Source organism: Strix aluco, unplaced genomic scaffold (genome assembly GCF_031877795.1).
Source record: "Strix aluco isolate bStrAlu1 unplaced genomic scaffold, bStrAlu1.hap1 HAP1_SCAFFOLD_207, whole genome shotgun sequence".
NCBI lineage: Eukaryota > Metazoa > Chordata > Aves > Strigiformes > Strigidae > Strix > Strix aluco.
Genome location: NW_027436522.1, coordinates 1 through 24,851, shown reverse-complemented (window position 1 = coordinate 24,851; position 24,851 = coordinate 1). Strand labels below are relative to the sequence as shown.

The 24,851-nt window shown below is 70.0% G+C and overlaps 3 protein-coding genes across 10 annotated transcripts; 1 reads left to right on the top strand and 2 right to left on the bottom strand.

The window, feature by feature from the left end:
* Nucleotides 1-122: 122 nt before the first annotated feature.
* On the top strand, nucleotides 123-4,922 carry LOC141918932 (RNA-binding protein 14-like). The gene is given in 5 exon segments (XM_074813884.1): nucleotides 123-233; nucleotides 235-475; nucleotides 478-594; nucleotides 2,434-4,048; nucleotides 4,332-4,922. Coding segments are annotated over 5 exon segments (2,277 nt in total). The 5' UTR covers nucleotides 123-137; the 3' UTR covers nucleotides 4,540-4,922.
* An 883-nt stretch (nucleotides 4,923-5,805) lies between these two features.
* On the bottom strand, nucleotides 5,806-11,453 carry LOC141918933 (RNA-binding protein 4-like). 8 transcript variants are annotated; one of them, XR_012621844.1, is made up of 4 exons: nucleotides 11,348-11,453; nucleotides 8,960-9,381; nucleotides 6,411-7,720; nucleotides 5,806-5,968 (listed from the first exon to the last, which is right to left on the bottom strand). XR_012621844.1 is itself a non-coding variant. In XM_074813887.1 (4 exons), exons 2-3 carry the CDS (start codon nucleotides 9,369-9,371, stop codon nucleotides 7,029-7,031), a joined length of 1,104 nt encoding a protein of 367 aa, XP_074669988.1. In that variant the 5' UTR covers nucleotides 9,372-9,381; nucleotides 11,348-11,453; the 3' UTR covers nucleotides 5,806-6,410; nucleotides 7,022-7,028. The 8 variants fall into 8 exon arrangements, 7 of the variants coding, with proteins under 7 accessions (XP_074669988.1, XP_074669989.1, XP_074669987.1 ...); XM_074813887.1 differs by having other exon boundaries at nucleotides 5,806-6,410; nucleotides 7,022-7,720; XM_074813888.1 differs by having other exon boundaries at nucleotides 7,022-7,720.
* Nucleotides 11,454-12,159: 706 nt separating this feature from the next.
* Nucleotides 12,160-24,711, bottom strand: LOC141918936 (spectrin beta chain, non-erythrocytic 2-like; the record flags this gene model as incomplete). The annotated part of the gene is given in 19 exon segments (XM_074813894.1): nucleotides 12,160-12,548; nucleotides 14,330-14,372; nucleotides 14,448-14,621; nucleotides 15,314-15,452; nucleotides 15,454-15,529; nucleotides 15,643-15,700; nucleotides 15,959-16,119; nucleotides 16,938-17,134; nucleotides 17,226-17,310; nucleotides 18,086-18,224; nucleotides 18,313-18,557; nucleotides 19,512-19,886; nucleotides 19,976-20,180; nucleotides 20,823-20,953; nucleotides 21,034-21,285; nucleotides 22,212-22,301; nucleotides 22,395-22,604; nucleotides 24,217-24,480; nucleotides 24,565-24,711. Coding segments are annotated over 19 exon segments (3,213 nt in total), but the record flags the coding sequence as incomplete, so codon positions are not given.
* Nucleotides 24,712-24,851: the final 140 nt, after the last annotated feature.

Genomic DNA, 24,851 nt, shown 5'->3' with positions numbered 1-24,851 from the left:
GGTGCTCGGCGCTGCGCGTCCCTTTGGGCAGCTGCGGCCCTTTAAGGGTGGGCGTGGCCAGCGCGGCGGGCGCCGCTGGGGGCGTGGCCAGGGCCGGGCGGCGCGTGCGCGGGGCGGAGGGCGCGCAGACCAGGCGCATGCGCAGTGCGCGGCCGCCGCAACCGCCCCGCGCTGAGGGGACGCCGCCATTTTGTGAGGCCGCCGCGGCGCTGCGCTCCCGCTCCCCTCCCGCTTCCCGCCGCCGCCGCCATGCGTCCCGGGATAAAACTCTTCGTGGGCAACGTCCCCGAGGAGGCGACAGCGGAGGAGCTGAGCGAGCTGTTCGCCGGCGCCGCCGGGCCCGTGCTCGGCATCGCCCTCATGAAGCAGTTCGCGTTCGTGCACCTCCGGGATGAGGCGGCGGCGGCCCGCGCCATCACGCAGCTCAACGGCCACCAGCTGCACGGTCGCCGCATCGTGGTCGAGCCCTCCCGGCCCGACCCACCAACACCTGCAAGATCTTCGTGGGTAACGTCTCGGCCGCCTGCACCAGCGGCGAGCTGCGCTCGCTCTTCCAGCAGTACGGCACCGTCGTCGAATGCGACGTGGTGAAAGGTACCGGACCCGCCGCCGCGGCCGGGGGGGCTCCGCACAAGCCCGTTCGCCTCCCCCGGGGCCGCCCCGCAGCCCCCGCCGCGCTCCGGCCCCGCTCGCCGCTCACCTCCGTCCTGGGAGCCGCTCCGGCCCCGCTCTCGGCTCGGCTCACCCGTGTTGCGTCCGGCTGCCTGCGGCTTCCCCCGGCCCGGCCCGATCTGGCGGCGCCCCCGCACACGGCCCAGGGCCCCGGGGCCTCCTGCCGCCCCCCCCCCCCCGCCCCGCACCCCCCCGCAAGCCCCAGCCGGAGCCGTGCGGGCCCTTCTGGGCTCCCCGGCCCTGCCCTCAGCCCCGTTAAACCCCTCCGGTGCGCTCGCTCCAGCTTTGCCAACCGGGCCCCGTCCTCCGCGGTGGCTCCCCCCAGCCCCGGCGGGGGACCCGTCACCCGCTGCCGCCTCTGTAGCTGAGCCCTGACGCGAGGCGCTTCCCGCCCCGTCCTGCTGCAACAGCTTCGCCTCCACACACATGCTCCGACCTGGAGCGACTCGCTCCCCCGCCAGCAGAACCAAAACACATCAAAACCCGCCCCCCACGTTGTCACAGAGCCGAGGGGGGCTCCGGACCCGGTCGTGCCGTGACGGCATCGCCCCACCTTGACCCTGAGGCGCAAAGGTGTCACCCCCGAGGCCCGCAGCCGCCGTGGCCGCTCCCCGAGGTGCCGGTTTCCCCCCCACCCGCTCCTCCGCCTCCCGGGAGGATGATGTTGTTGCCTTTGCTCTCTCGTCCCAGGTCGCAGTTGCCCACCGGCTCTGTCCCGCCAGGACGCAGTTTTCCCAGCGGAGCCCGTCAGAAACCGCCCCAAACCCACGCCAAAACTTTCTGGCGTCCCCTCGGCCGATCTTTGGGGTTCCCCTCGGAGAGGGGTTGGGGGTGCTGCAGCCGCCCGAGGGACGGCAGGAGGGCTGGGGGTGGACGGAGGAGACGTCCCCTCCTGCCGGAGCGGGACACGTGGATGTGGGGCGGGATGGCGGCGGGGGGAGACGCAGGAAGGGGCGGGGGGGGCGGCGCTGACGTTCAGCCGGAGCTTGAGAGACCGGGAGGGGATCTCACGGCGAGCGGGGGCTCGAGGGGGCTGTCGCCGGTTACGGTGATCCCTGGGGCGTGACTGCAGCGGGCTCGGCCTCCCGGACCCGTCGTGCCGCGGGGGGCAACCCCCCCGGCTACTGCGGCGGCATCCAAACCCCGAAACCGTTGGCCTGAGCGCCGCGGGTGGCCACCGGGCACGGCGCTGCGGGTGCCCCGGTGCAGCCGCTTCTCCCGCTCCTCGCCTCTCCACCTCCTTTCCGACGCCTCTCCGCTTCGGCGCCGCGTTCGTGCCGCTTCGGCGCCGCTCCTCGGCTGGGGCTGCGGTGCCGCAGGTTGTGTGCTCGGGCGCTCCCCTCTTCCTCCCCCCTTCCTCCTCTTCTCTCTCTGTCCTCCCGCCGGCGCTCGGTCCCCCTCGGCACGACTCGGTGTCTCGGCGGGCGCCGGCTCTCTCTGGCTTTGCTCCGCTTACCGGCGGGCGGCGCCGGCCAACGGGTGGGACGCTGCGGTGGGTGAAGGGAGGAAGAAAAACGGGGCGGGGGGGGAAACCGGCAAAAACCCAGCGGTAACGGGGTGTCCCTGAGCCGGGGGACGCCGGGCGGGGGGCCGGGCTCGTTAGGCTCCGGCCAAATTAGCGACCGAAGGTGGTTCGGTCTCTTTGCTGCCCCGGCAGAGCCCGTCCCGGCGCGGTCCCGGCGAGGCTCGTTAAGTGTTCGCTCCTGTAACGAATTGTCTTTTCTCCCCCCACTGATAACCCTCTGTCTGCTGCTTTATCAGACTATGCATTTGTTCACATGGAGAACGAAGCAGATGCAAAAGTTGCCATCGAAAACCTTAATGGGAAGGAGGTGAAGGGGCGCCGGGTGAACGTGGAGCTCTCCACCAACGTCCAGAAGAAGGGCGCGGGCCAGGCCCTGCCGCCCGCCCTCGGCCTCGACAAGACCAAGCGCATCGGCCTGGAGTACCGCGAGAAGTTCCAGCCCAAGATCGACGGCTTCGACCAGCAGCGCCGGGCGGCGGACGCCGCCTTCCCCTCGGCCGCCGGCTACGCCGCCGCCTCCTCCCTGTACGATTACCAGCAGCGCTTCGGCACCGCCGGCGCCGGCAAGTACGAGGCCTTCGAGGCGGCGCAGGCCAGGCCCGCCTCCCCCTCCTACTTCGGGAGGGACCGCAGCCCCCTCCGGCGCTCGCCGAGCCGCGCCGGCTACGCGGCCGTGACGCTCCCCATGACGGCGCAGCCGGCCGCGTACCGCGCCCAGCCCTCGGCCTCGCTGGGGGCCGCGTACCGCGCCCAGCCCTCGGCCTCCCTGGGCGTGGCCTATCGCCCGCAGCCCACCACGGGCCAGGCCGCCTCGTACCGCGCCCAGCCCTCGGCCTCGCTGGGCAGCGCCTACCGCTCCCAGCCCTCCTCCGTCTCCCTCGGCGCCTCCGGCGCACAGCCCGCCGCCAACTCCCTCGGCTCCTACGGCGCCCAGCCCGCCGCCTCCCAGCTCTCCGGCTACGGCGTCCAGTCGGCCGCGCTGGCCTCCTCCTACGGGGCGCAGGCCGCCTCCGGCTACTCCGCCTCCTACGGCGCCCAAGCCGCCGCCGCTTACGGCGCCCAGGCTGCCGCCGGCCCTGCCGCCGCTTCCTACGGCGCCCAGGCCGTGGCCACGCACGTGGCTTCCTACGGCGCCCAGGCCGCCACCGCCGGCCACGCCGCCTCCTACGGCGCCCAGCCCGTAGACGGCCACGCCGCTTCCTACGGCGCCCAGCCCGGCGCCGCGCTCTCGGCCTCCTACGGCGCCCAGGCCGTGGCGGCGCACGCCACCTCCTACGGCGCCCAGGCGGTCGCCGGTCACGCCGCCGCTTACCAGCCCGTGGCCGGCCACTCGGCTTCCTACGGCGCCCAGCCGGCCACCGCGCTCTCCGCCTCCTACGGCGCCCAGCCGGCCGCCGGCCACTCCGCCTCCTACGGCGCCCAGCCTGCCGCCAACCTGCCCGCCTCCTACGGCAGCCAGTCCGCCGCCGCCGCCGCGCTCTCGGCCACCTACGGCGCCCAGGCGGCCTCTTCGCTGGCCGCCTCCTACGGCAGCCAAGCCGCCGCCGCCGCCTCCTACAAGGCGCAGGCCTCCGCCCCGCTGACGGCCGCGTACCGGGCCCAGCCCTCCGGCTCGATGGCGGCGTCCTACCCGGCGCAGCAGGCCTCCTCCGCGTCGCTGGCGGCCGCTTACCGAACCCAGCCCGGCAGCGCCTACGACGGGCCGAGCCAGCTGGGGCAACAGGCGGCTTCCTACCTGGGCCTGTCGCAGGCCGCCGCCGTCGCACCGCCCTACGAGCGCACCCGCCTCTCCCCGCCTCGCAGCGCCGCCTACGACGACCCGTACAAAAAATCATCCGCTCTGGCAAAAAGGTACGGCGCCGGGCCGGGCACGGACGCACCGACAAGACGCGGGAGCCTGTCCCGCGCCGCCCCGCCGGATGCCGGCGCCCGTTTCGGGGCTTAATTCCCGGCGCCGTGCGCCGGAACCCCCCTTCCCGCCGCTTCCCGGGGGCCGCCGCGCTGGGGGGGGCAGGGACGGGGGCTCCGCCGGGGGCTGGGGGGAGGAAACGCCCTGATCCTCGCCAGCCGGCTCTGCCGCCGGATTGGGGGCGCCTTCCCCCCTCATTCACCACCTGTCTCTTCTCTCGACCAGGTACGGTTCCGAGCGCCGGCTCTCTGACCTCTCAGATTACCGCCGCTTAGCGGACTCGCCGCTCGCGTACCGCCGGTCGCCGACAAAGTCCCCGATGGATTACCGCCGCCTCCCGGAAGCGCACGCCGATTACGCCCGCTACTCGGGCGGTTACGGCGATTACCTGCCCGCCGCCCGCGTCCACTCGGGCTACCAGCGCCGCCTCTGAGCCGGCCGGGGCGGGCTCGGGCCGCTTGCGTCGCCGCGGGCTCGGTGCTCCGCCCGCCGTTGGCCCCAGGGGCAGGGACGGTTGTTTTTTAGCTGCGTTTTTTTTGTTTTCCCCCCTTTTGGAGTTTTTTAGAAGGATCCACGGTTACGGTTGGGAAGCGTGGGGGGGAGCAGGCGCCGCGGTTCCCCCTCCCCTTGCCGCCGGCTCCCGCCGTCGCGTCGTGGAACCGCCTCTCGCGCTCGCCCGCGCTTTAGAACCGGACCCACCGCTCTTTTCTACCCGCTTTTGGGTTTCTCTCCCCGTTTTGCCAGCGTCAGTCCGCGGCGCGGCCGCCACGTTTTGTACGACTGTAAATAAACGCTGGGCTCTTCGCCGTTCCCCAACCGTCTCCCGTCTGGTTCTTTCCCAGCCCGGTGCCGCCTTTTTGGGTGAGAAAAGCCGGTTTTTAGAGGAGCGGCGGTGCGGGGGCACGAGCGAGGCCGGTGGTGGCCGCAGCACACGTTAGAAGTTGCCAAAACCACTTTTTGGCCCCGTCTCTCTCCCTCAAGCCGGGGCCAGGTCGCGGTGTTGTCCCACGGGGGGAGGACAGCTGCCCGCCACCATGCCAGTCGTTAACGGCCGTGCTAATTAGCCGGGCAGAAGGCTCTAACGCTTCTCCCCGTCGTTTTTGGGGCACGTGCGCCCTCAGGTCCTGGGACTGTCCCCGAGGCCACCGCGGTGACCCCGCAGCGGCAATTAGCGGCTGATGAGCTGGAGGCAATTAGCGGTGGCGGAATTGTGGCGGTGACAAGCTCGGGGGCTCCGGCCGTGACCCCCCCGGGCCTGGAGACCTGCAGAGGGGCCGGGAGGGTGATGCAGGCACGATCCTGGGCCTAATGTCGTTAAGCTTAACGAGCACCGAGAGGCAGGGGGGCCACCACAGGCCCTTTGGGGACCAATGAGCCAGTTTGGGGACTAACGAGCCAGCGCTGGGCTTGTTAATTAGCAGGTGGTGAGGGAGAGGAGCACGAGGAAGCCCGCTGGGGCGGAGCGGTCGGGGACAGCGGCCCAAGAGCTGGGGGGTCGTTAGCCCCGCTCGTTAGCCAGGGCAGTGTGGGGTCCCCCAGAGCCTGGGGGTCCATTTTGGGGGGCTGGGGGTCCCCCCCCGGCTCATCTGCCCCTTTGTTTGCAGCTCAGAGCCCCGCGGGGATCCTGGCCGGGAGCTCCCGGGCTGGGCTGGGGGATAAATCGAGTCCAGAGAAAGAACCGGCGCCAGAGGCAGCGGGATTTGTTAAAAATTTGAGTTTATTTCACTGGAAAGTGGGGGCGGGGGGGACGCTAAACGCCGCGGGGGCGAGCTCCGAAGACGAGGGCGGCGCAGCACGGCGCGGGGGCCTCGAGTCCGCTACCTCATTTCGGGTTAAAAAGCTACGAGTGGGTTATTCATCCTCTTCGGAAAAAAAAAAAAAAAAAAAGAGGGAATAAAGAAAAATAATAATAAAAGAAGCTGCAGCGAGGGAGCGAGCGGCTCCGCGCTGGCCGGGGGCGGGAAAGCAAAGCAAAGCAAAGCTGGCGCTGCGGCTACGGCTGCGGCTACGGCTGCGGCTACGGCTAATGCTCGCTCAGCACCTGAGCCTAGACCAGCTAGGGAGGGGGCGGGGGCCCCCAAAACTACCTGAAAAAGCAAATTCTGACAACTGAGAACGGAAAAGCTGAGATGGGGGCGTGGAGGGGGGGTTAAGCTACTCCTAACGGGGCTGGGGTCGGGGCGGGGGGAAGCTGAGCGTCCGTTAGGAACGGCCTCGTTAGCCGACCGCGGCTGCGAGCCCCGAGACGCGCGGTGCCGAGTCGGTGTGCGACGGGAACCCGACGTCCAGCCGCAAATATCTTACCTGAAAGAGAAAAGCAGAGTTGGCCGAGGCGCCGGGACCGTGCCGGGGAGCGTGCCGAGCCCCGGCGGGCGCCCGGAGGGAGCCGCCGGCTTCCTGAGAGCAACCACAGGCCTGATGCGGTGGCCACGCTGGGTCGGGGGGCTACCAGGAGCCCCCCCAGCGGCGCCGTGGCCGGTGGCCACGCCGGAGGGACTCGTGCCGCAGCGGCTGCTGGCGGCTTCTCCCCGAGCGCCGTGGCGGGGCACACGGGACCGGGGGCTCTGCGGGAACCCCCCACCCCGCGGAGACGGCGCGAGGGCTCAGCCCTGGCTGCGGTGGACGCTAATTAAGAGGCTAATTAAAAGGCAAAGCGACCCGCCGGCACCGAGCGGCTCCCGGCAGCGGCACCCGTGGCCGCGGCACGTCCTCACCGAGTGTCCGGAGCCGGCGCCAGGGCTTTAACGCCCGGCCGGAGCCCGTCCGCTTCACCGCCAGCCTTCCTCCCGGGGGGGCCGGGGGGCCGCGCGCGCCCCGTCTCTCCGTCAGCCGGGGCCCCCCCCACCGCGGTGCCCGGAGGCGCCGGCGGTCGCAAGGCGGCGAGCGCCGCGTGCCAGCCCTGCCAACGCGCTCACCTCCGGCTCAAAAGGCAGAGTACCGCGCCCGGTCCGCGTACGGGTCCCGCCCGAACCGCTGCATGTCGTAGAGAGAAGCCCGGGCTACCGAGGACACCGGCGACAGTTGCCCACGCTCGTACGTGTAGGCCTCTCCGACGGTGGTGGCCGCGGCGGCCGTGCGGCGCAGGGGGCTTCTATCCCGGGTGTAATAGGTGGAGGAGGCGGCCGCCGCGGCGGCGGTGGCGGCGGCGGCGACGGCGGCCGCCGCGCCCGGGGTCGGCAGCAGAGCTCTATCGTACGCGTCTAGGGTGGTGGGGATGCGACTGGCCATGGCTGTGGTGGCGGCCATGGCCGAGGACTGGACCTGGGAGTACTGGGCGTACTGGGAGTACTGGGCCATGGTCTGCTCCGCGTAGGCGTCGTACGCAGAGGCCGTGGCGTAGGAGCGGACGCGGTAGCGCTTGTAGTAGTCGGCCATCCCGCCGTACGCCTCATCGTAATACACGGTCTCCCCATAGCCCGCGGTGTAGGGAGTGCGCACGGCTCCGTACTGCTCGTTATAGGCCTCGGCAAAGTCCGCCACTTGCCCCGGGCGATCTACCGGGCACTCCTTAGACCAGTGCCCCTCCTTCCCGCAGCGGTAGCAGCCGCTCTTGTCTCCCATCCCGGGCGCCGTCCGCAGCCGGCTGGTGGACAACTGCACGCGCATCCGCTTGCCTTGAGGAAAGAGACGCGAGAGGGAGGCGATCAGTGAGGCAGCGCCAGCACGGCGGCGGCGGGACGGCACCGCCCGCGGCGGTTCTTCCCCCTCCCTGCACCTTCCCCTCCCTCCGGAGCCGCCAGCACCGCGGCGGGGAGCGACCCGGCGCAGGAGGAGCCCGCCACGGGCTCCAGCGGGAGCCGCCGGCCGGCCACCGGACTTACCAGGAAAGAGCCGCCGGCACCGAGCGCAGCCCGCGGCCGGGACGGGCTCTGGCGGCTCAGCCGGCCGGCGAGCCGCCGACTCCCGTGGCTACCAGCCCGAGACGGCTTTCTGCCGGCCACCGGCGACCAGCCGGCAGCACCGTTACAAGCTTCCCGCCGGAAAACGCTCCCGCCGGCGGCAAGACGGATGCGGCGCCGGGCAACGACCGGCGTCAAGCACGAAGCCAAGCGCAGCCGCCGAGCTCTGGATGCGGCTGCGCCACTGGAGAAAAGTGTTGTGGGTTTGTTTTTTTTTTTTTCCTCGGGGAACGCCTGGAACCGGGGGCAGCGGGGTTTGCCGAAACCCCCAAGCAGGCCCGGGGAGAGCCGAGCCCAGCCGCAGCGCCGCTCGAATCCGCAGTGCCCGCGCGAGAGGCCGCCGGCGAAAGCGCCCGCCCCGCGTCTCGGCGCCGGGCGAGGGGGGAGGCGGCGCGTCGAGAGCCCGAGCGAGCGATGCCGCGTGCCGCCGGCAGCGGGGACGCGGCCGGCGCGGGATCGGGCGCCTCCGCTCACCCTCTTACCGGGCAGGGCAACGCTACAGGGGCGGGAGGTGGCCTGGCTTCACGCCGCGCCGGCGGGACCCGCTGCTCCGGCCCGGCAGGACCAGGCGCGGCGGCCGTCGGCACAAGAGTTGGGACTTCGCCGTCGGGATCCTCCTGCGGGGCGGCCGTGCTGGGTTAAGTCAGAGATGGATCAGTCCCGTCCTCCCCCGGCCCAGCCCCGAACGCCCCTGCCCTCACCGCGGCCGTGCCGGCACGAGGGGAGCCGGAATGCCAAGAGAAAAAAAAAAAAAAAAAATTAAAAAAAAAAAAACCAACCCCACCCCGTTCGCAGTGAATTGCAGCGAGGGGAAGGGCGGGCGAGCGTGGCGGGTGCCGCAGAGCCCCGGCGCTGCCGCCGCGCCCCAAACCTGCGCAGCCGGAGCTGGAGCGTCGGCCCCGTCCCCGTGTCCCCGCCGTCGCCCCCCCCTCTCCCCGCCTCGCCGCGCGTCACCTTGGAACTCGGTGTTGTCCAGCCCGCGGATGGCCTCCACCGCGTCCTCCGCCCGCTCCATGTGCACGAAGGCGTAATCCTTGACGATGTCGCACTCGATGACGGGGCCGTACTCCTCGAACTTGGCCCGCAGCTCCAGGTTGGTGCAGGCGGGGCTGATGTTGCCCACGTGCAGCTTGGTGGAGGCTTTGCTCTTGTTCTTGGAGGCCTCCACGTTGATGCAGACGCCGTGCAGCTTGTGGTGGTGCAGGTTGCGGATGGCGTCCTCGGCCGCCGTCTTGTCCTCGATGTGCACGAAGCCGTAGTTCTTGATGATGTCGCACTCCAGCACCTTCCCGTACTGCTCGAACAGGGAGCGGATCTCCTGCTCCGTCGCCTCCCGCGGCAGGTTCCCGATGAACAGCTTCACCATCTCGCCCAGCCTGCGCCGGGGACGGGGGGGGGGTCAGCGCCGCCGCCTGCGCCGCCCCCCTTGCGCCGCGCGGGGGGCTCAGACCCGCCCGTTGGTGCTTTGGGGAGGGGGGCGGACCCCCACAGGGTGCCCCTGCACAGGGCGGAGCCCCCAGGTGCCTCAAATCCCTGAGAAACACCCCAAATCTCTGCCTGCTCCACAGGGCTGTGGCCTTAAACACCCCAAATCCCCCCAAACCACCCCAAAATCTCTGCCTGCTCCACAGGGCTGTGCCCCTAAATACACCAAATCCCCTCAAAAATACCCCAAAACCTCCACCTGCCCCCACAGGACTGTGCCTCTAATACACCAAATCCCAAAAAAACACCCCAAAATCTCTGCCTGCTCCACAGGGCTGTGGCCTTAAACACCCCAAATCCCCCTAATCCACCCCAAAATCTCTGCCTGCTCCACAGGGCTGTGCCCTTAAATACACCAAATCCCCTCAAAAATACCCCAAAACCTCCACCTGCCCCCACAGGACTGTGCCCCTAAACACCCCAAATCCCCCCCAAAACACCCCAAAATCTCTGCCTGCCCCCACACTGCAGTGGCCCTACACACCCCAAATCCCCCCAAACCACCCCAAAATCTCTGCCTGCTCCACAGGACTGTGCCTCTAATACACCAAATCCCAAAAAAACACCCCAAAATCTCTGCCTGCTCCACAGGGCTGTGCCCCTAAACACCCCAAATCCCCCCCAAAATACCCCAAAACCTCCACCTGCCCCCACAGGGCTGTGCCTCTAATACACCAAATCCCCAAAAAACACCCCAAAATCTCTGCCTGCCCCAGAAGACTGTGCCCTTAAACACCCTAAATCCCCCCAAACCACCCCAAAATCTCTGCCTGCCCCCACAGGGCTGTGCCCTTAAACACCCCAAATCCCCAAAAAACACCCCAAAATCTCTGCCTGCTCCACAGGGCTGTGCCCCTAAACACCCCAAATAGCCAAAAATCACCCCAAAACCCTGACCCCACATACCTCAAATCCCACAAAATCACCCCAAAATCTCTGCCTGCCCCAGAAGACTGTGCCCTTAAACACCCCAAAATACCCCAAAACCTCCACCTGCCCCCACAGGGCTGTGCCCCTAAACACCCCAAATAGCCAAAAATCACCCCAAAACCCTGACCCCACATACCTCAAATCCCCAAAAATCACCCCAAAACCTCCTGCCTGTCCCCACAGGGCTGCGCCCCGAAACACCCCAAATCCCCAACAAACACCCCAAAATCTCGTGCCTGCCCCACAGGGCTGTGCCCCTCCACAGGGCAGAGCCCCCAAGTACCCCAAATCCCCAAAATTCACCCCAAAACCTCTGCCCGCCCCTACACGGCTGCGCCCCCAAACCCCCCAAATCTCACCCCAAATCCCTGCCCCCCCCCCATCCCAAATTCCCCAGAAATACCCCAAATCTCTGCCTGCCCTACGGGGCTGCGCCCCGAAACACCCCAAAGCTCCAAAACTCACCCCAAAACCCTGACCCCCTCCCCCACCTCAAATCCCCAACAAACACCCCAAAACCTCTCGCCAGCCCCCACAGGGCTGCGCCCCGAAACACCCCAAATCCCCCCAAACCACCCCAAAACCCCGCCCGCCCCCAGCAGGCCTGTGTGTGTGTCTCACACCCCTGTCCCGCCCCCCCCCGTAAACACCCCAAATCTCCCCAAATCCCCCCAAAACGCTGCCCCCCCCCGCAGAGGGCCGTGCCTCCAAATCCCCCAGAAATCCCCCCAAAACCTGCCCCCCCCCCCGAGGCCTCTACGTGTGTGCTCCCCCAGACCTCCGCCCCCCCCCGCAGGACCGCACCTTTAAACACCCCAAATCCCCCCAAAACACCCCAAAACCGTGTCCGCCCCCCCCCGGCGGGCCTTTGCCCCCCCCCCCGGGTCCCGCCGCCCCCTCCCGGTGCCGCCGCAGCCCCGCCCCCACCTGCGCCCCGTCCGCCGCGCGGTCCCTTCACAAAATGGCGGCGGCGATACCGGGCTCGGCCTCCGCCCCCCGCGCTCTCATTGGCTAACGGCGCTGTCCGTTAAACGCCGCCGCCTAACGTCACCGCCGCTGCGCTGCCGGCAGCGCTGGGCCCGCCCACGGAACCGCCGCAGCCAATCACGAGCGGGAGGGGGCGGGAAGGGGCGGGGCTGGGGCGGGCCGTTGATGGCGGTGGGGGGACACTGGGGTCCGGTACTGGGAGCGCTGGGGGGAGCCCCGGGCACCGCCCCGCCCGCGGCCCCAGCGCCCCGCTGCCATCGGCGGGACCCTCCCTCCCGTCCCGCCTGAAACCTTCCCCCCCCCAAACCTTCCCCCCCCATCCCCATCCCATCCCCATCCCATCCTCATCCTCATCTTCATCCCCATCCCTATCCCATCCCCATCCCCTCCTCATCCTCATCCTCATCTTCATCCCCATCCCTATCCCATCCCCATCCCCTCCTCATCCTCATCTTCATCCTCATCCCATCCCCATCCTCACCCTCATCGTCATCGTCATCCTCATCTTCATCCCCATCCCTATCCCATCCCCATCCCCATCCTCACCCTCATCCTCATCTTCATCCCCATCCCATCCCCATCCCCATCCCATCCTCATCTTCATCCTCATCCCCATCCCATCCCCATCCCCATCCCCATCCTCATCTTCATCCCCATCCCCATCCCATCCTCACCCTCATCCTCATCTTCATCCTCACCCTCATCCCCATCCCCATCCCCCCCAATCCCCCCCCAGCACACTCAGGTCCCGCCGGGTCTCTCCAGTCTCTTTATTGGGGGTTGGGGCCGTGCGGGGACGTCACCGGGACGCGGGGACACGCAGGGACACACGGGTGCCCCCCCCGCCGCGTCCCTCCATCGACTCCGCCGGGGCCCCCCCATATCCCGGGGGTCCCCCCGGGCCCCCCCTCCCCGACCTCTACTTGTTCTTCTTGAAGAAGCTGAAGCGTTTCTCGCGCTCCTTCTCCTTCCCCTCGCGGGCGCGGGGGGCGCCGGGGCCCTCGGCGGGGGGGGGCGCGCTCATGGCCCGGGTCACCCCCCGCCCGCCCGCCGGGGCGCCCCCCCCCGGGGCCTCCCGCAGCCCCGCCGGCCCCGGGGCGGCCGCTGCCTGGATCACGCGCAGCCACGTGCTCATCTCGGCCTGCCGGGACGGCGGCAGCGCGTCAGGGCGTGGGAAGGGCGTGTCAGGGCGTGGGAAGGGCGTGTCGGGGTGTGGGAAAGGCGTGTCGGGGCGTGGGAAAGGCGTGTCAGAGTGTGGGAAGGGCGTGTCGGGGCGTGGGAAAGGCGTGTCGGGGCGTGGGAAAGGCGTGTCAGAGTGTGGGAAGGGCGTGTCGGGGCGTGGGAAAGGCGTGTCAGGGCGTGGGAAAGGCGTGTCAGAGTGTGGGAAGGGCGTGTCGGGGCGTGGGAAAGGCGTGTCAGGGCGTGGGAAGGGCGTGTCAGAGTGTGGGAAGGGCGTGTCGGGGCGTGGGAAGGGCGTGTCAGAGTGTGGGAAGGGTGTGTCGGGGCGTGGGAAGGGTGTGGGAGGGCGTGTCAGGGCATGGGAAAGGCGTGGGAGGGCGTGGGAAAGGCGTGTCAGGGCATGGGAAGGGCGTGTCAGGGCGTGGGAAAGGTGTGTCAGGGCGTGGGAAGGGCGTGTCGGGGCGTGGGAAAGGCGTGGGAGGGCGTGGGGGGGTGTGAGGGCGTGTTAAAGGTGTGTGAGGTCGTGTTAAAGGCATGCGAGGGTGTGTGAAGTGTGTTAAAGGCGTGTGAGGGCGTGTGAGGGCATGTTAAAGGCGTGTGAGGGCATGTGGGGTCATGTTAAAGGCATGTGAGGGGGTGTGAGGGCGTGTTAATGCATGTGATAGCGTGTGAGGATGTGTTAAAGGCATGTGAGGGCATGTTAAAGGCATGTGAGGGCGAGTTAAAGGCGTGTGATGGCGTGTGAGGGCATGTTAAAGGCATGTGAGGGCGTGTTAAAGGCGTGTGAGGGCATGTTAAAGGCGTGTGATGGCGTGTGAGGGCATGTTAAAGGCATGTGAGGGCGTGTTAAAGGCATGTGAGGGCGTGTGAGGGCATGTTAAAGGCGTGTGAGGGCGTGTTAAAGGTGTGTGAGGGCATGTTAAAGGCATGTGATGGCGTGTTAAGGTGTGTGAGGGCATGTTAAAGGCGTGTGATGGCGTGTGAGGGCATGTTAAAGGCATGTGAGGGCGTGTTAAAGGCGTGTGAGGGCGTGTGAGGGCATGTTAAAGGCGTGTGAGGGCGTGTTAAAGGCGTGTGAGGGCATGTTAAAGGCGTGTGATGGCGTGTGAGGGCATGTTAAAGGCATGTGAGGGCGTGTTAAAGGCATGTGAGGGCGTGTTAAAGGCATGTGAGGGCGTGTGAGGGCATGTTAAAGGCGTGTGAGGGCGTGTGTTAAAGGTGTGTGAAGGCGTGTGTGAGGGCATGTTAAAGGCATGTGAGGGCGTGTTAAAGGTGTGTGAGGGCATGTTAAAGGCGTGTGAGGGCGTGTTAAAGGTGTGTGAGGGCATGTTAAAGGCATGTGATGGCATGTTAAAGGTGTGTGAGGGCATGTTAAAGGCGTGTGATGGCGTGTGAGGGCATGTTAAAGGCATGTGAGGGCGTGTAAAGGCGTGTGAGGGCATGTTAAAGGCATGTGAGGGTGTGTGAGGGCATGTTAAAGGCGTGTGATGGCGTGTTAAAGGTGTGTGAGGGCGTGTTAAAGGTGTGTGAGGGCGTGTGAGGGCATGTTAAAGGCATGTGAGGGCGTGTTAAAGGCGTGTGAGGGCATGTTAAAGGTGTGTGAGGGCGTGTTAAAGGTGTGTGAGGGCGTGTGAGGGCATGTTAAAGGCATGTTAAAGGCAGCTCGCTCACACGGCTGTTACATGCGTGTCCACACATGTGTGGGTGTGTGTGTGTCCCCCCGCCCCCCCCCCAGCCCCTCACCTCATCCTTGGCCTGGAACAGATACTCCTTCCCGTCGCTCAGCCTGGGGGGGGGACACAGGGCTCAGCCCCCCCGTGCGCCCCCCACGTGCCCCCCCCGCGCCCCCCCGTGTCCGTACCCCAGTTTGAAGACGTGTTTGCGTTTCCGGTAGTGCAGGGCCGGGTGGCAGCGGGCGCCGGGCAGGGGGGCGGGGGGTTCCCCGTGGAAAGGGGCCCCCACCCCAGCGCTTCGCGCGTCCTTGTAGAAGCTGAGGCTGCCCCCCCGCAGCACGCAGTACACGCTCTGCCACGACCTGGGGGGGGGCAACGGCTCGGGGGGGGGCACACGGCCTCGTGGGGGGGGCACGGGGGGTCTCTAGGGGGTGATACGGCACCGCGGGGGGGGGACACACGGCGCGGGGGGGGGCACAGGGGTCTGTAGGGGGGGATATGGCACCGCGGGGGGGGACATACGGCCTCGTGGGGGGGGCACGGGGGTCTGTGGGGGGGATACGGCACCGAGGGGGGGACACACGACGCTGGGGGGGGTACACGGTGCTTGGGGGGGGCATAGGGATCTGTAGGGGGGGGATATGGCACCGCGGGGGGGGACACACGGCGTGGGGGGGGGCAGATGTGGCACTGGGGGGGGGGGACAGGGCTCTGTATCCCCCATATGGCACCTGGGGGGGGACACACGGCGCGGGGGGGGGGGCACAGGGTTCTCTAGGGGGGGATACGGCACCGCGGGGGGACATGGAGCTGGGGGGGGGATATGGAGCTGGGGGGGGTCTGTAGGGGGGGACACAAGGGGGTATGGGGGGGGCCACAGCTTGGGGGGGGGGACGGAGGGAACAACACCCCATGGGGGGACCCAGAGCAGGGAGGGGGCGTTGCCCATTTAAGAGAGGGGGTGAAGGGGGCGTGGCCAAAGGAACGGATTGTTCGAGTGGGCGTGGCCAAAGGGGCGGGGGAGTGGCCAAATGGTGTGTGGGCGTGGCCTCACCTGTTGGGCGCCCTCTTGCCCTGCGCCTCCATCTCGTGCTTGCGGCACAGCGCCCCCTCCAGGCTGGGGGGGGCCGGGGGGGGCCGGGGGGGCAGCGTGGCCGCGTGGGCAGGGTCAGAGGTCGCGACCCCCCCCCGGCCCCCGCCCCCTCCGGGGAGACCCCCCCGGGCTGGGGCCCCCCCCCCGCTCCTGCGCCCCATTGGTCAGCGCCGGCACCTGCAGGGGGAGGGGACACACGAGGGGGGGTGGGGTGTCCCCCAGCCCCTCACCCCCCCCCCGAGGGGGGTCCCGGTAGGTTTTTTTTTGGGGGGGAGGGGAGGGGGGAGTACCTGGGCCGCGGCGCTGTCGGGGCAGATCCCGTTAAGGGCCGGGGGCTCCGGCGGGGTCCTGGGGGGGGCACGGGGGTGGGCGAGGGGGTGGGCGAGGGGGTGGGGACCCCCCGCGTGTCCCCTCCACACTGGGGGTGTCTCCCGTGCCCCCCCCGTCCCTCCAAGCCCCCACTGTCCCCCCCAGGAACCCCCATTTGCCCCCCCCTTACCCCCAATAGCCCCAGGGTGCCCCCCCAGGACCCCACGGCCCCCCCAGACCCCCCCCAAGTCCCCCCAGACCTCCATGTCCCCCCCCCCGCCGTGCCCCCCCCCTCACCGCTGGGGCTCCCCACTCCCGACACCGTTCTGGGCCTCGGGGGGCACCGATGGGGGGACACCCCCGGCTTCAGCCTGCGCGGGGGGGGGCGTGGGGGGCGCCTGCTTCTTCCTCGCCGCCTCCTCCTCCTCCTCCCGCCGCCGCCGCTCCTTCTCCTCCAGCTGAAAGGGGGGGGGGGGCGAAAATGGGGGGGGGGGTGTCATTGCCTGCACTGAGCGTGCCAGGGCTCAGCTGGGGGACATAGGGGGGCTCAGGGCCATGAGGGGGGGGGGCTCAGGGACATGGGGGGGGTCATTACCTGCACTGAGCGTGTCAGGCCTCAGCCAGGGGACACAGGGGGGGGGGCTCAGGGACATGGGGGGGGTCATTACCTGCACTGAGCGTGTCAGGCCTCAGCCAGGGGACACAGGGGGGGGGGCTCAGGGACATGGGGGGGGTCATTGCCTGCACTGAGCGTGTCAGGCCTCAGCCAGGGGACACAGGGGGGGGGGCTCAGGGACATGGGGGGGGTCATTACCTGCACTGAGTGTGTCAGGGCTCAGCCAGGGGACATGGGGGGGGGCTCAGGGACATGGGGGGGGGTCATTGCCTGCACTGAGTGTGTCAGGGCTCAGCTGGGGGACATAGGGGGGCTCAGGGACATGAGGGGGGGGGGGTCAGGGACATTGGGGGGGGTCATTGCCTGCACTGAGTGTGTCAGGGCTCAGCCAGGGGACATGGGGGGGGGCTCAGGGACATGGGGGGGGTCATTGCCTGCACTGAGTGTGTCAGGGCTCAGCTGGGGGGCACAGGGGGGCTCAGGGACATGAGGGGGGGGGGGTCAGGGACATTGGGGGGGGTCATTGCCTGCACTGAGCGCGTCAGGCCTCAGCCAGGGCTCACAGCGGGGGCAGGCGAGCGCCTGTCATGCACGCGGGGGCCGAGCAGCAGCCGGGGGGTGCCCCCCCCCACCCCACACCCCCCCACACCCCCCCCTGACCGTGGTGAGGCGGCGCAGGGCGGCGAATCGCTCCTCCCAGGCGGCCGCCGCTTTCTGGAAGCCGCGGTGGCGCTTGAGCAGCTGCTCGGCCTCGGCCACGCTGGCGCCCAGCTCGGGCGAGCGCAGCAGCGGCTCCTGGCTGGCGAGCCAGGCCTCGGCCATGCTGGCGTCCCGCCCGAACACCAGCACCTCCAGCACTGCGGGGGGGGCACGGCAGGGTGGGTGGGGGGGTCCCCGTCCGTGTGTCCCCCCCCCCCCCAGACCCCGGGCGCAGGGGGTGGCACTGACCCAGCTGCAGCCAGTCCATCTTGTCCTGCCAGCGCGTCCCGATGTCCCGGCGACGCTCCTGCAGCTGCGAGAGCTGCTCCGAGATCTGGGGGGGGGGGCGGGGGTGAGTGGGGGGACGGGGGGACAAAAGGGCAGGGGGACGTGGGGACAAGGGGACAGGGGGCAGAGGGACAGGGGGACAAAAGGGCAGGGGGACGTGGGGACAGAGGGACAAGGGGACAAAAGGGCAGGGGATGTGGGGACAAGGGGACAGGGGGGCAGAGGGACAAGAGGATGGGGAGAGGGGGACAAGGGGACAAAAGGACAGGGGACATGGGGACATGGGGACAGAGGGACAAAAGGACAGGGGGACAAAAGGGCAGGGGGATGTGGGGACAAGGGGACAGGGGGAGAGGGGGACAAGGAGACAAAAGGACAGGGGGACGTGGGGACAGAGGGACATGGGGACAGAGGGACGGGGGACATGGGGACAAGAGGACAAGGGGACATGGGGACAGGGGATGGAGGGACAAGGGACATGGGGACAAGGGGACAAGGCAAGAGGGGGAGAGAGGGACAAGGGATGGGGAGTGGGGGATGAGGGGACAGGGGGACATGGGGACAGGGGGACAGAGGGACAAGGAGACATGGGGACAGAGGGACAGGGGGACATGGGGACAGAGGGACGTGGGACGTGGGGATGGCGGGACATGGGGACGTGGGGACAGGGGGACACGGGGATGTGGGGACAGGGGGACACAGGGACATGGGGACAGAGGGACGTGGGGACAGGGGGACACAGGGATGGGGGATGTGGGGATGGCGGGACACGGGGACAGGGGGACACAGGGCTGCGGGGACAGGCCCCGGGGCGCCCCCACCTTGTCGGCGGCGTGGTGGCCCCTGCCCAGCAGCGCGGTGCCCATGGCCACGCAGGCGTCGAAGCTGTCGGCCCGCGCCTCCACCTCCGCCTTGATGCTCTGGTGGTTCTTGATCACCAGGTCGGCCGCGGACACGTCCCTGCGCGGGGTCGGGGACACGCTCAGCGTCCCCCCGTCCCCTCCATCCCGTCCCCGTCCCCCAGTGCCGCGCGTCCCCCCCCCCTCACCGCGGGCGCTCCTGCGCCTCGATCTGCAGGCGGACGCCGTCCATCCAGAGCAGCAGGTCCCGCGCCGCGCGCAGGAAGCGGAACTGCTCCACGGCCTCGAGCAGGCGCCGGCGCCGGGTCTGGCTGCAGCCGCGCAGCCGCGCCCAGGCCTCGCTCACCGCCCGCTCCTGCCGCCGCAGCTCGGCCGCCCGCTCGCCCGCGTAGGCCTTGGCCAGGCGCGCCGCGTCCTCCTGCACCTGCTGCACCTGCGGGGCGCCGCGGCGTCAGGCTGAGCCCAGCCGGGACGGGCTGGGCCGGGCTGCGCTGGGTCATGCCAGGCTGTGCCGTGCCGTGCCGGGCTGTGCCAGGCTGTGCCAGGCCATGCTGGGATGTACTGGGCTGTGCCAGGCTGTGCCAGGCCGTGCCGGGCTTTGCTGGACCATGGCAGGATGTGTTGGGCTGTGTTGGGCTGTGCCGAGCCGTGCCAGGCCATGCTGGGCTGTGCCAGGCTGTGCTGGGCTGTGTCAGGCCATGCCATGCCATGTCAGGCTGTGCCAGGCCGTGCCACGCTGCACCGGGCCGTGCCAGGCTGTGCCAGGCCACGCTGGGCTGTGCCGGGCTGTGCCAGGCTGTGCCGTGCCATGTCAGGCTGTGCCAGGCCATGCTGGAATGTACCAGGCTGTGCCAGGCTGTGCCAGGCCGTGCCGGGCTTTGCTGGACCATGGCAGGATGTGTTGGGCTGTGTCGGGCTGTGCCGAGCTGTGCCAGGCCATGCTGGGCTGTGCCAGGCCATGCCATGCCATGTCAGGCTGTGCCAGGCCGTGCCAGGCTGCACCAGGCCATGCCAGGCTGTGCCAGGCCATGCCATGCCGTGCCATGCCGGACTGTGCCACACTGTGCTGAGCCGTGCCAGGCTGTACCAGGCCATGCCGTGCCGTGCTGTGCCAGGCTGGGCTGTGCCAGGCTCTGTCCAGCTGTGCCAGGCCATGCCATGCCGTGCCAAGCTGTGCCAGTCTATTCCAGGCCGTGCCATGCCAGGCCGTGCCGGGCTGTGCCAGGCTGTGCCATACCGTGCCGTGCCCGACCGTGCCCGTCTATTCCAGGCCGTGCCGGGCTGTGCCACCCCCCGCCAAGCCGTACCAGGCTGTGCCAGGCCACCCCACGGCACGCTGCCGTGGCACACCGAGCCGTGCCGTGCCGTGCCGTCCCGCGCCGCTCACCTGCGCGCTGAGGGCCTGGATGTCGTGCTCGTAGGCGCTGTGCATGCGCTGCAGGGCCTCGGCCGTGTTCAGGTCGCGGCCCAGCTCCTCGGGCAGCTGCTGCTGCTTGTGCTGCACCTGCGCCAGCGTCTCGCGGGCGTCGTGGTAGAACCGGTGCAGCTCGTAGGAAGCCGCCAGCATCTGCGACCGTGTGTCGATGAGCTCCAGCAGGTCGGCCCAGGCCTCGTTCAGCCCGTCCTTCCACTCGGCCACCGTGGCGTTCTCCGAGTGCCCCGCCGCGATCAGCGCGTCCGCCAGCCCGTTCACCCCGTCCACCCGCTCCTGCCCGATGCTGCTGGTGTCCCGCGAAAACTCCCGGAATTTATCCCGCAGCATCTGCGGGGAGGGACCCGACCGCGTCAGGGGGGGACACCGGCGGGGGGGGTGTGTCACCCCAGCGCCCTCCCGGCCCCCTCCGGCCGCACCGTGACGTGTTCGTAGTCCTGGCCCAGCTCGTGGGACGCGGCCACCACCTCCCGCTCCGAGATCCACTGCTCCAGGTCGTCGAGGTCGCGCTTGAGCTGGCAGAGACGCTGGTGCTCCTGCAGCGCCGCGCGCCGCTCCCCCGCCAGCTCCGTCAGGCCCCCGTAGAGCTTCTCCACCTGCGCCTGGCGCAGCCGCAGCCGCTCGCTGTGGGGCACGGCCACCGTCACCGGGGGGGGGGGACACACACGGTGCTGGGGACACGGGGGAGGAGGGGGAGGATGGGGGGGGGACGGACATGGGGGCCTCGGGGGACGAGGGATGGGGGTGGGAGGTGGCAGGGGGTGACATGAGTCTCAGGGGATGATGGATGTGGGGTAGGAGGTGATGGGGGGACATGGGGTCCCCAAGGGACAATGGATGTGGGGTGGGAGGTGGCGGGGGGGACAGGGGCCTCAGGGGACGATGGTTGGGGGACTGGGAGGTGACGTGGGGACATGGGGGCCTCAGGGGATGAGGGATGGGGGGTGGGAGGTGGCAGGGGGCGACATGGGTCTCAGGGGATGATGGATGTGGGGTGGGAGGTGGGGGGGGGGACATGGGGGCCTTGGGGGACAAGGGACATGGCTGGGAGGTGACATGGGGACACGGGGGCCTTGGGGGATGAGGGATGGGGGGTGGGAGGTGGCGGGGGGGGACACAGGGCCTCAGGGGCCGATGGATGAGGGGTGGGAGGTGACGTGGGGCCACAGGGTCCCCAAGGGCTGATTACGACGGGGCCGGGGGGGGACATCGGGGACACCCATCCCCCGTGGGCCACCACGAGCGGAGGCGGGGCCCGTCACCCACCTCTCGGGGTGGCCGCTGGCCACCATGTCGCGGCTCTGGGCCGCCAGCTGCTGCACGGTGCGGGCGTAGTCCCGCAGCGCCTGCTCCAGCCCCAGGTGTTTGCTGAGCATGGCCTGGGCGCTCGGCTCGTCCTGGGGGGGGGACACAGCGGCTCAGGGGGCGGCCAGGGGACAACGGGGACACGCCCGGGGCCTGGCCGAGGGAGCCTGACCTTGGCCTTCTCCTGGGCCATCATGTGCAGCTCCTGCTCGCCCATCCAGGCCTCGGCCTCGGCGGCGTCGCAGTAGAACTGTTGTGCGGCCAAGGCCCGCTCCAGGCGCCGGTGCCGCAGCTCCGCCTGCAGCCGCAGCTCCTGCCAGGCCTCGCGCAGCTCCTGCACCCGCTCGGCCGCCGGCAGCTCCCCGCGGCGCCCCAACAGCTCCTCCACGCGCCGCTCGTGGCCCTGCAGCTCCTTCTGCAGCGTCTGGGGCGCGGGGGGGCGGGGTGAGCCCGGGGAGGGGCGATGGGACCCCCCCGCGCCCCGTCACGGGGGACAGCGGCTGCTTCACCCCGGGGAGGGGCGATGGGACCCCCCTGCACCCCATTATGGGGGACAGCGGCCGTCCCAGCCCAGGGAAGGGCGATGGGACCCCCCCCCGCACCCCGTCATGGCGGACAGTGGCCACCCCAGCCCAGGAAAGGGCAATGGGACCCCCCTGCACCCCATTATGGGGGACAGCAGCCGCCTCACCCCAGGGAAGGGCGATGGGACCCCCCTGCACCCCATTATGGGGGACGGCGGCCACCCCACCCCATGGAAGGGTGATGGGACCCCCCTGCGCCCTGTCACGGGGGACAGCAGCCACCCCAGCCCAGGAAAGGGCAATGGGACCCCCCCGCGCCCCATTATGGGGGACAGCGGCCGTCCCAGCCCAGGGAAGGGTGATGGGACCCCCCCGCACCCTGTCATGGGGGACAGTGGCCACCCCACCCCGGGAAGGACGATGGGACCCCCCTGTGCCCCGTCATGGGGGACAGTGGCCACCTCACCCCAGGGAAGGGCAATAGGACCCCCCCCGCACCCCATTATGGGGGACAGCGGCTGCTTCACCCCGGGGAAGGGAGATGGGACCCCCCCACGCCCCGTCATGGCGGACAGTGGCCACCCCACCCTGGGGAAGGGCAATGGGACCCCCCCTGTGCCCCGTCACGGGGGACAGCGGCCACCCCAGCCCAGGGAAGGGTGACGGGACCCCCCTGCGCCCTGTCACGGGGGACAGCGGCCGCTTCACCCTGGGGAAGGGCAATGGGACCCCCCCGCACCCCATTATGGGGGACAGTGGCCACCCCACCCCATGGAAGGGCGATGGGACCCCCCCCGCGCCCCGTCACGGCCCCCCCAGCGCCCACCTGGTTTTTCTTGATGAGCAGCTGGACGCTGGGCAGGTCCTTGCCGTGGTCGGTGGACGTGGCCAGGGCTCTGCGCTCCTGCACCCACAGCTGGTGGCGATTTCGGGCGGAATTTAGTTAAAAACGGGGCCGTGGAGCAGCCCGGGGGGGTGCCCCGCGGCCGCCCCCCCCAACCCCACTCACGATCTCGTCTTCCAGGTCGCGGTTGAACTGATGCTCCTCGCGGGACGCCCGCAGCCGGCGGCAGCGCTCCCGCAGCGGCTCCCGCAGCGCCGCGAACTGCAGCTCCACGGCGCGGACCTGGGCCTGCGCCTCGGCCTCGGCCCCGCTCAGCGCCTGCGCCCGCAGCGCCTCCAGCTCCTTCTCCCGCAGCGCCGTCTGCACCTCCAGCACCTGCTCGCGGGGACGCGCGGCCTTCAGCGGGGAGGGGGGCACCCCCCGACCCACCGCTGGGACGGGCACCCCAGCCCCTGCACCCCTGTCCCCTGCCGTGTCCCCCGCGCCCACCCAACACCCACCCGTGTCACCCCACGTCCCCCTGCACTCCCTGCATCACCCCGTGTCCCCCCATGTCCCCCCACACCCCCCCTGTGTCCCCCCGCACCCCCCCGCATCACCCCGTGTCCCCCACACCCCCCCCATGTTCCCCTGTGCCCCCCATGTCCCCCATCCCTCCCCATATCCCCCCATGTCCCCCCGTGTCCCCCCATGTCCCCTGTCCCCCCACACCCCGCCATGTCCCCTGTGCCCCCCCATGTCCCCCCATCTCCTCCCATGTCCCCCCCTGTCCCCCCACACCCCGTGTCCCCCCATGTCCCCCCATGTCCCCCTGCCCCTCCCTGTGTCCCCCCATGTTCCCCTGTGCCCCCCCATGTCCCCTGTCCCTCCCCATATCCCCCCATGTCCCCCCACACCCCCCTGTCCCTTCCCATCCCTCCCTGTGCCCCCCCATGTCCCCCCATCTCCTCCCATGTCCCCCCCTGTCCCCCCACACCCGTGTCCCCCAAGTTCCCCTGTGCCCCCCCATGTCCCCTGTCCCTCCCCATATCCCCCCATGTCCCCCCGTGTCCCCCCATGTCCCCCTGCACCCCCCCATGTCCCCCTGCACCCCCCCGCATCACCCCGTGTCCCCCCATGTCCCCCCGCACCCCACCATGTCCCCCTGCACCCCCCCAACACCCATCCATGTCCCCCCATGTCCCCCCTCACCCCCCCGCATCACCCCGTGTCCCCCCACACCCCCCCTGTGTCCCCCCGCACCCCCCCGCATCACCCCGTGTCCCCCCACACCCCCCCCATGTTCCCCTGTGCCCCTCTATGTCCCCCTGCCCCTCCCCGTGTCCCCCCAAGTTCCCCTGTGCCCCCCCATGTCCCCTGTCCCTCCCCATATCCCCCCATGTCCCCCCGTGTCCCCCCATGTCCCCCCCCTGTCCCCCTGCACCCCCCCATGTCCCCCTGTGCCCGTGTCCCGCCATCTCCCCCTGTGTCCCCCTGTCCCCCCACGCCCCCCCATGTCCCCTGTGCCCCCCCATATCCCCCCATCTCCTCCCATGTCCCCCCCTGTCCCCCCACACCCTGTGTCCCCCCCTGTCCCCCCCTGTCCCCCCACACCCTGTGTCCCCCCATGTCCCCCCATGTCCCCCTGCCCCTCCCTGTGTCCCCCCAAGTTCCCCTGTGCCCCCCCCATGTCCCCCGTCCCTCCCCATATCCCCCCATGTCCCCCTGTCCCCCCACACCCCCCCATGTCCCCTGTGCCCCCCCATGTCCCCCCATCTCCTCCCATGTCCCCCCCTGTCCCCCCACACCCCGTGTCCCCCCAAGTTCCCCTGTGCCCCCCCATGTCCCCCATCCCTCCCCATATCCCCCCATGTCCCCCGTGTCCCCCCACACCCCCTGTCCCTTCCCATCCCTCCCTGTGTCCCCCCTGTCCCCCCATGTCCCCCCACTCCCCGTGTCCCCCCATCTCCCCCCCGTGTCCCCCCCCCCACACCCCCGCGCCCCCCACCTGCTGTTTCTTGAGCAGGATGTTGACCCCGGTGAGGTCTTTGCCGTAGTCGTCGGAGCGCAGCTGGGCCCGGACCCCCCCCAGCCAGAGGCGCAGGGCGGCGCAGGCCTGGGCGCACAGCTCCGCCCGGTCGGCCTCGAAGAGCCGCCGCGCCTTCGCGCGCGTCGTGGCCTCCAGCTCCTCCCAGAGCCCCCGCAGCGCCCGCAGCTCCCCCGTCACCTCCGCGCCCAGCTCCGGCTTCGCCGACGCCAGCTGCCGCCCCTCCTGCGCCCGCACCCACGGTCACAGGGGAAGGGGGGGGACCCCCCGCCCCGCCCCGCCGCCCCGCGGGGGGGGGCCCAGCGCCACCTGCTCCATTTTCTCCAGCCAGCCCTTGTTGGCCGCCAGCTCGGCGCCGAAGGCCTCGTGCTTCTGCCACTTGGCGTGGAGGTCGCGCGCCTCCTCGTAGGACACGTCCTGCGCCGTCAGCAGCTTCTCCTCCATCCACAGCGTCAGCTGCGGCGCGGCGGGGGCGGGGGCGGGTCACACGCGGCTGCCCCGTCCCAGTTCCCAGCCCCACCTCGGCCCTGTCCCCATCCCATCCCAGTCCCCATCCCAGTTCCCAGTTCCAATCCCATCCCAGTTCCCACCCCAGA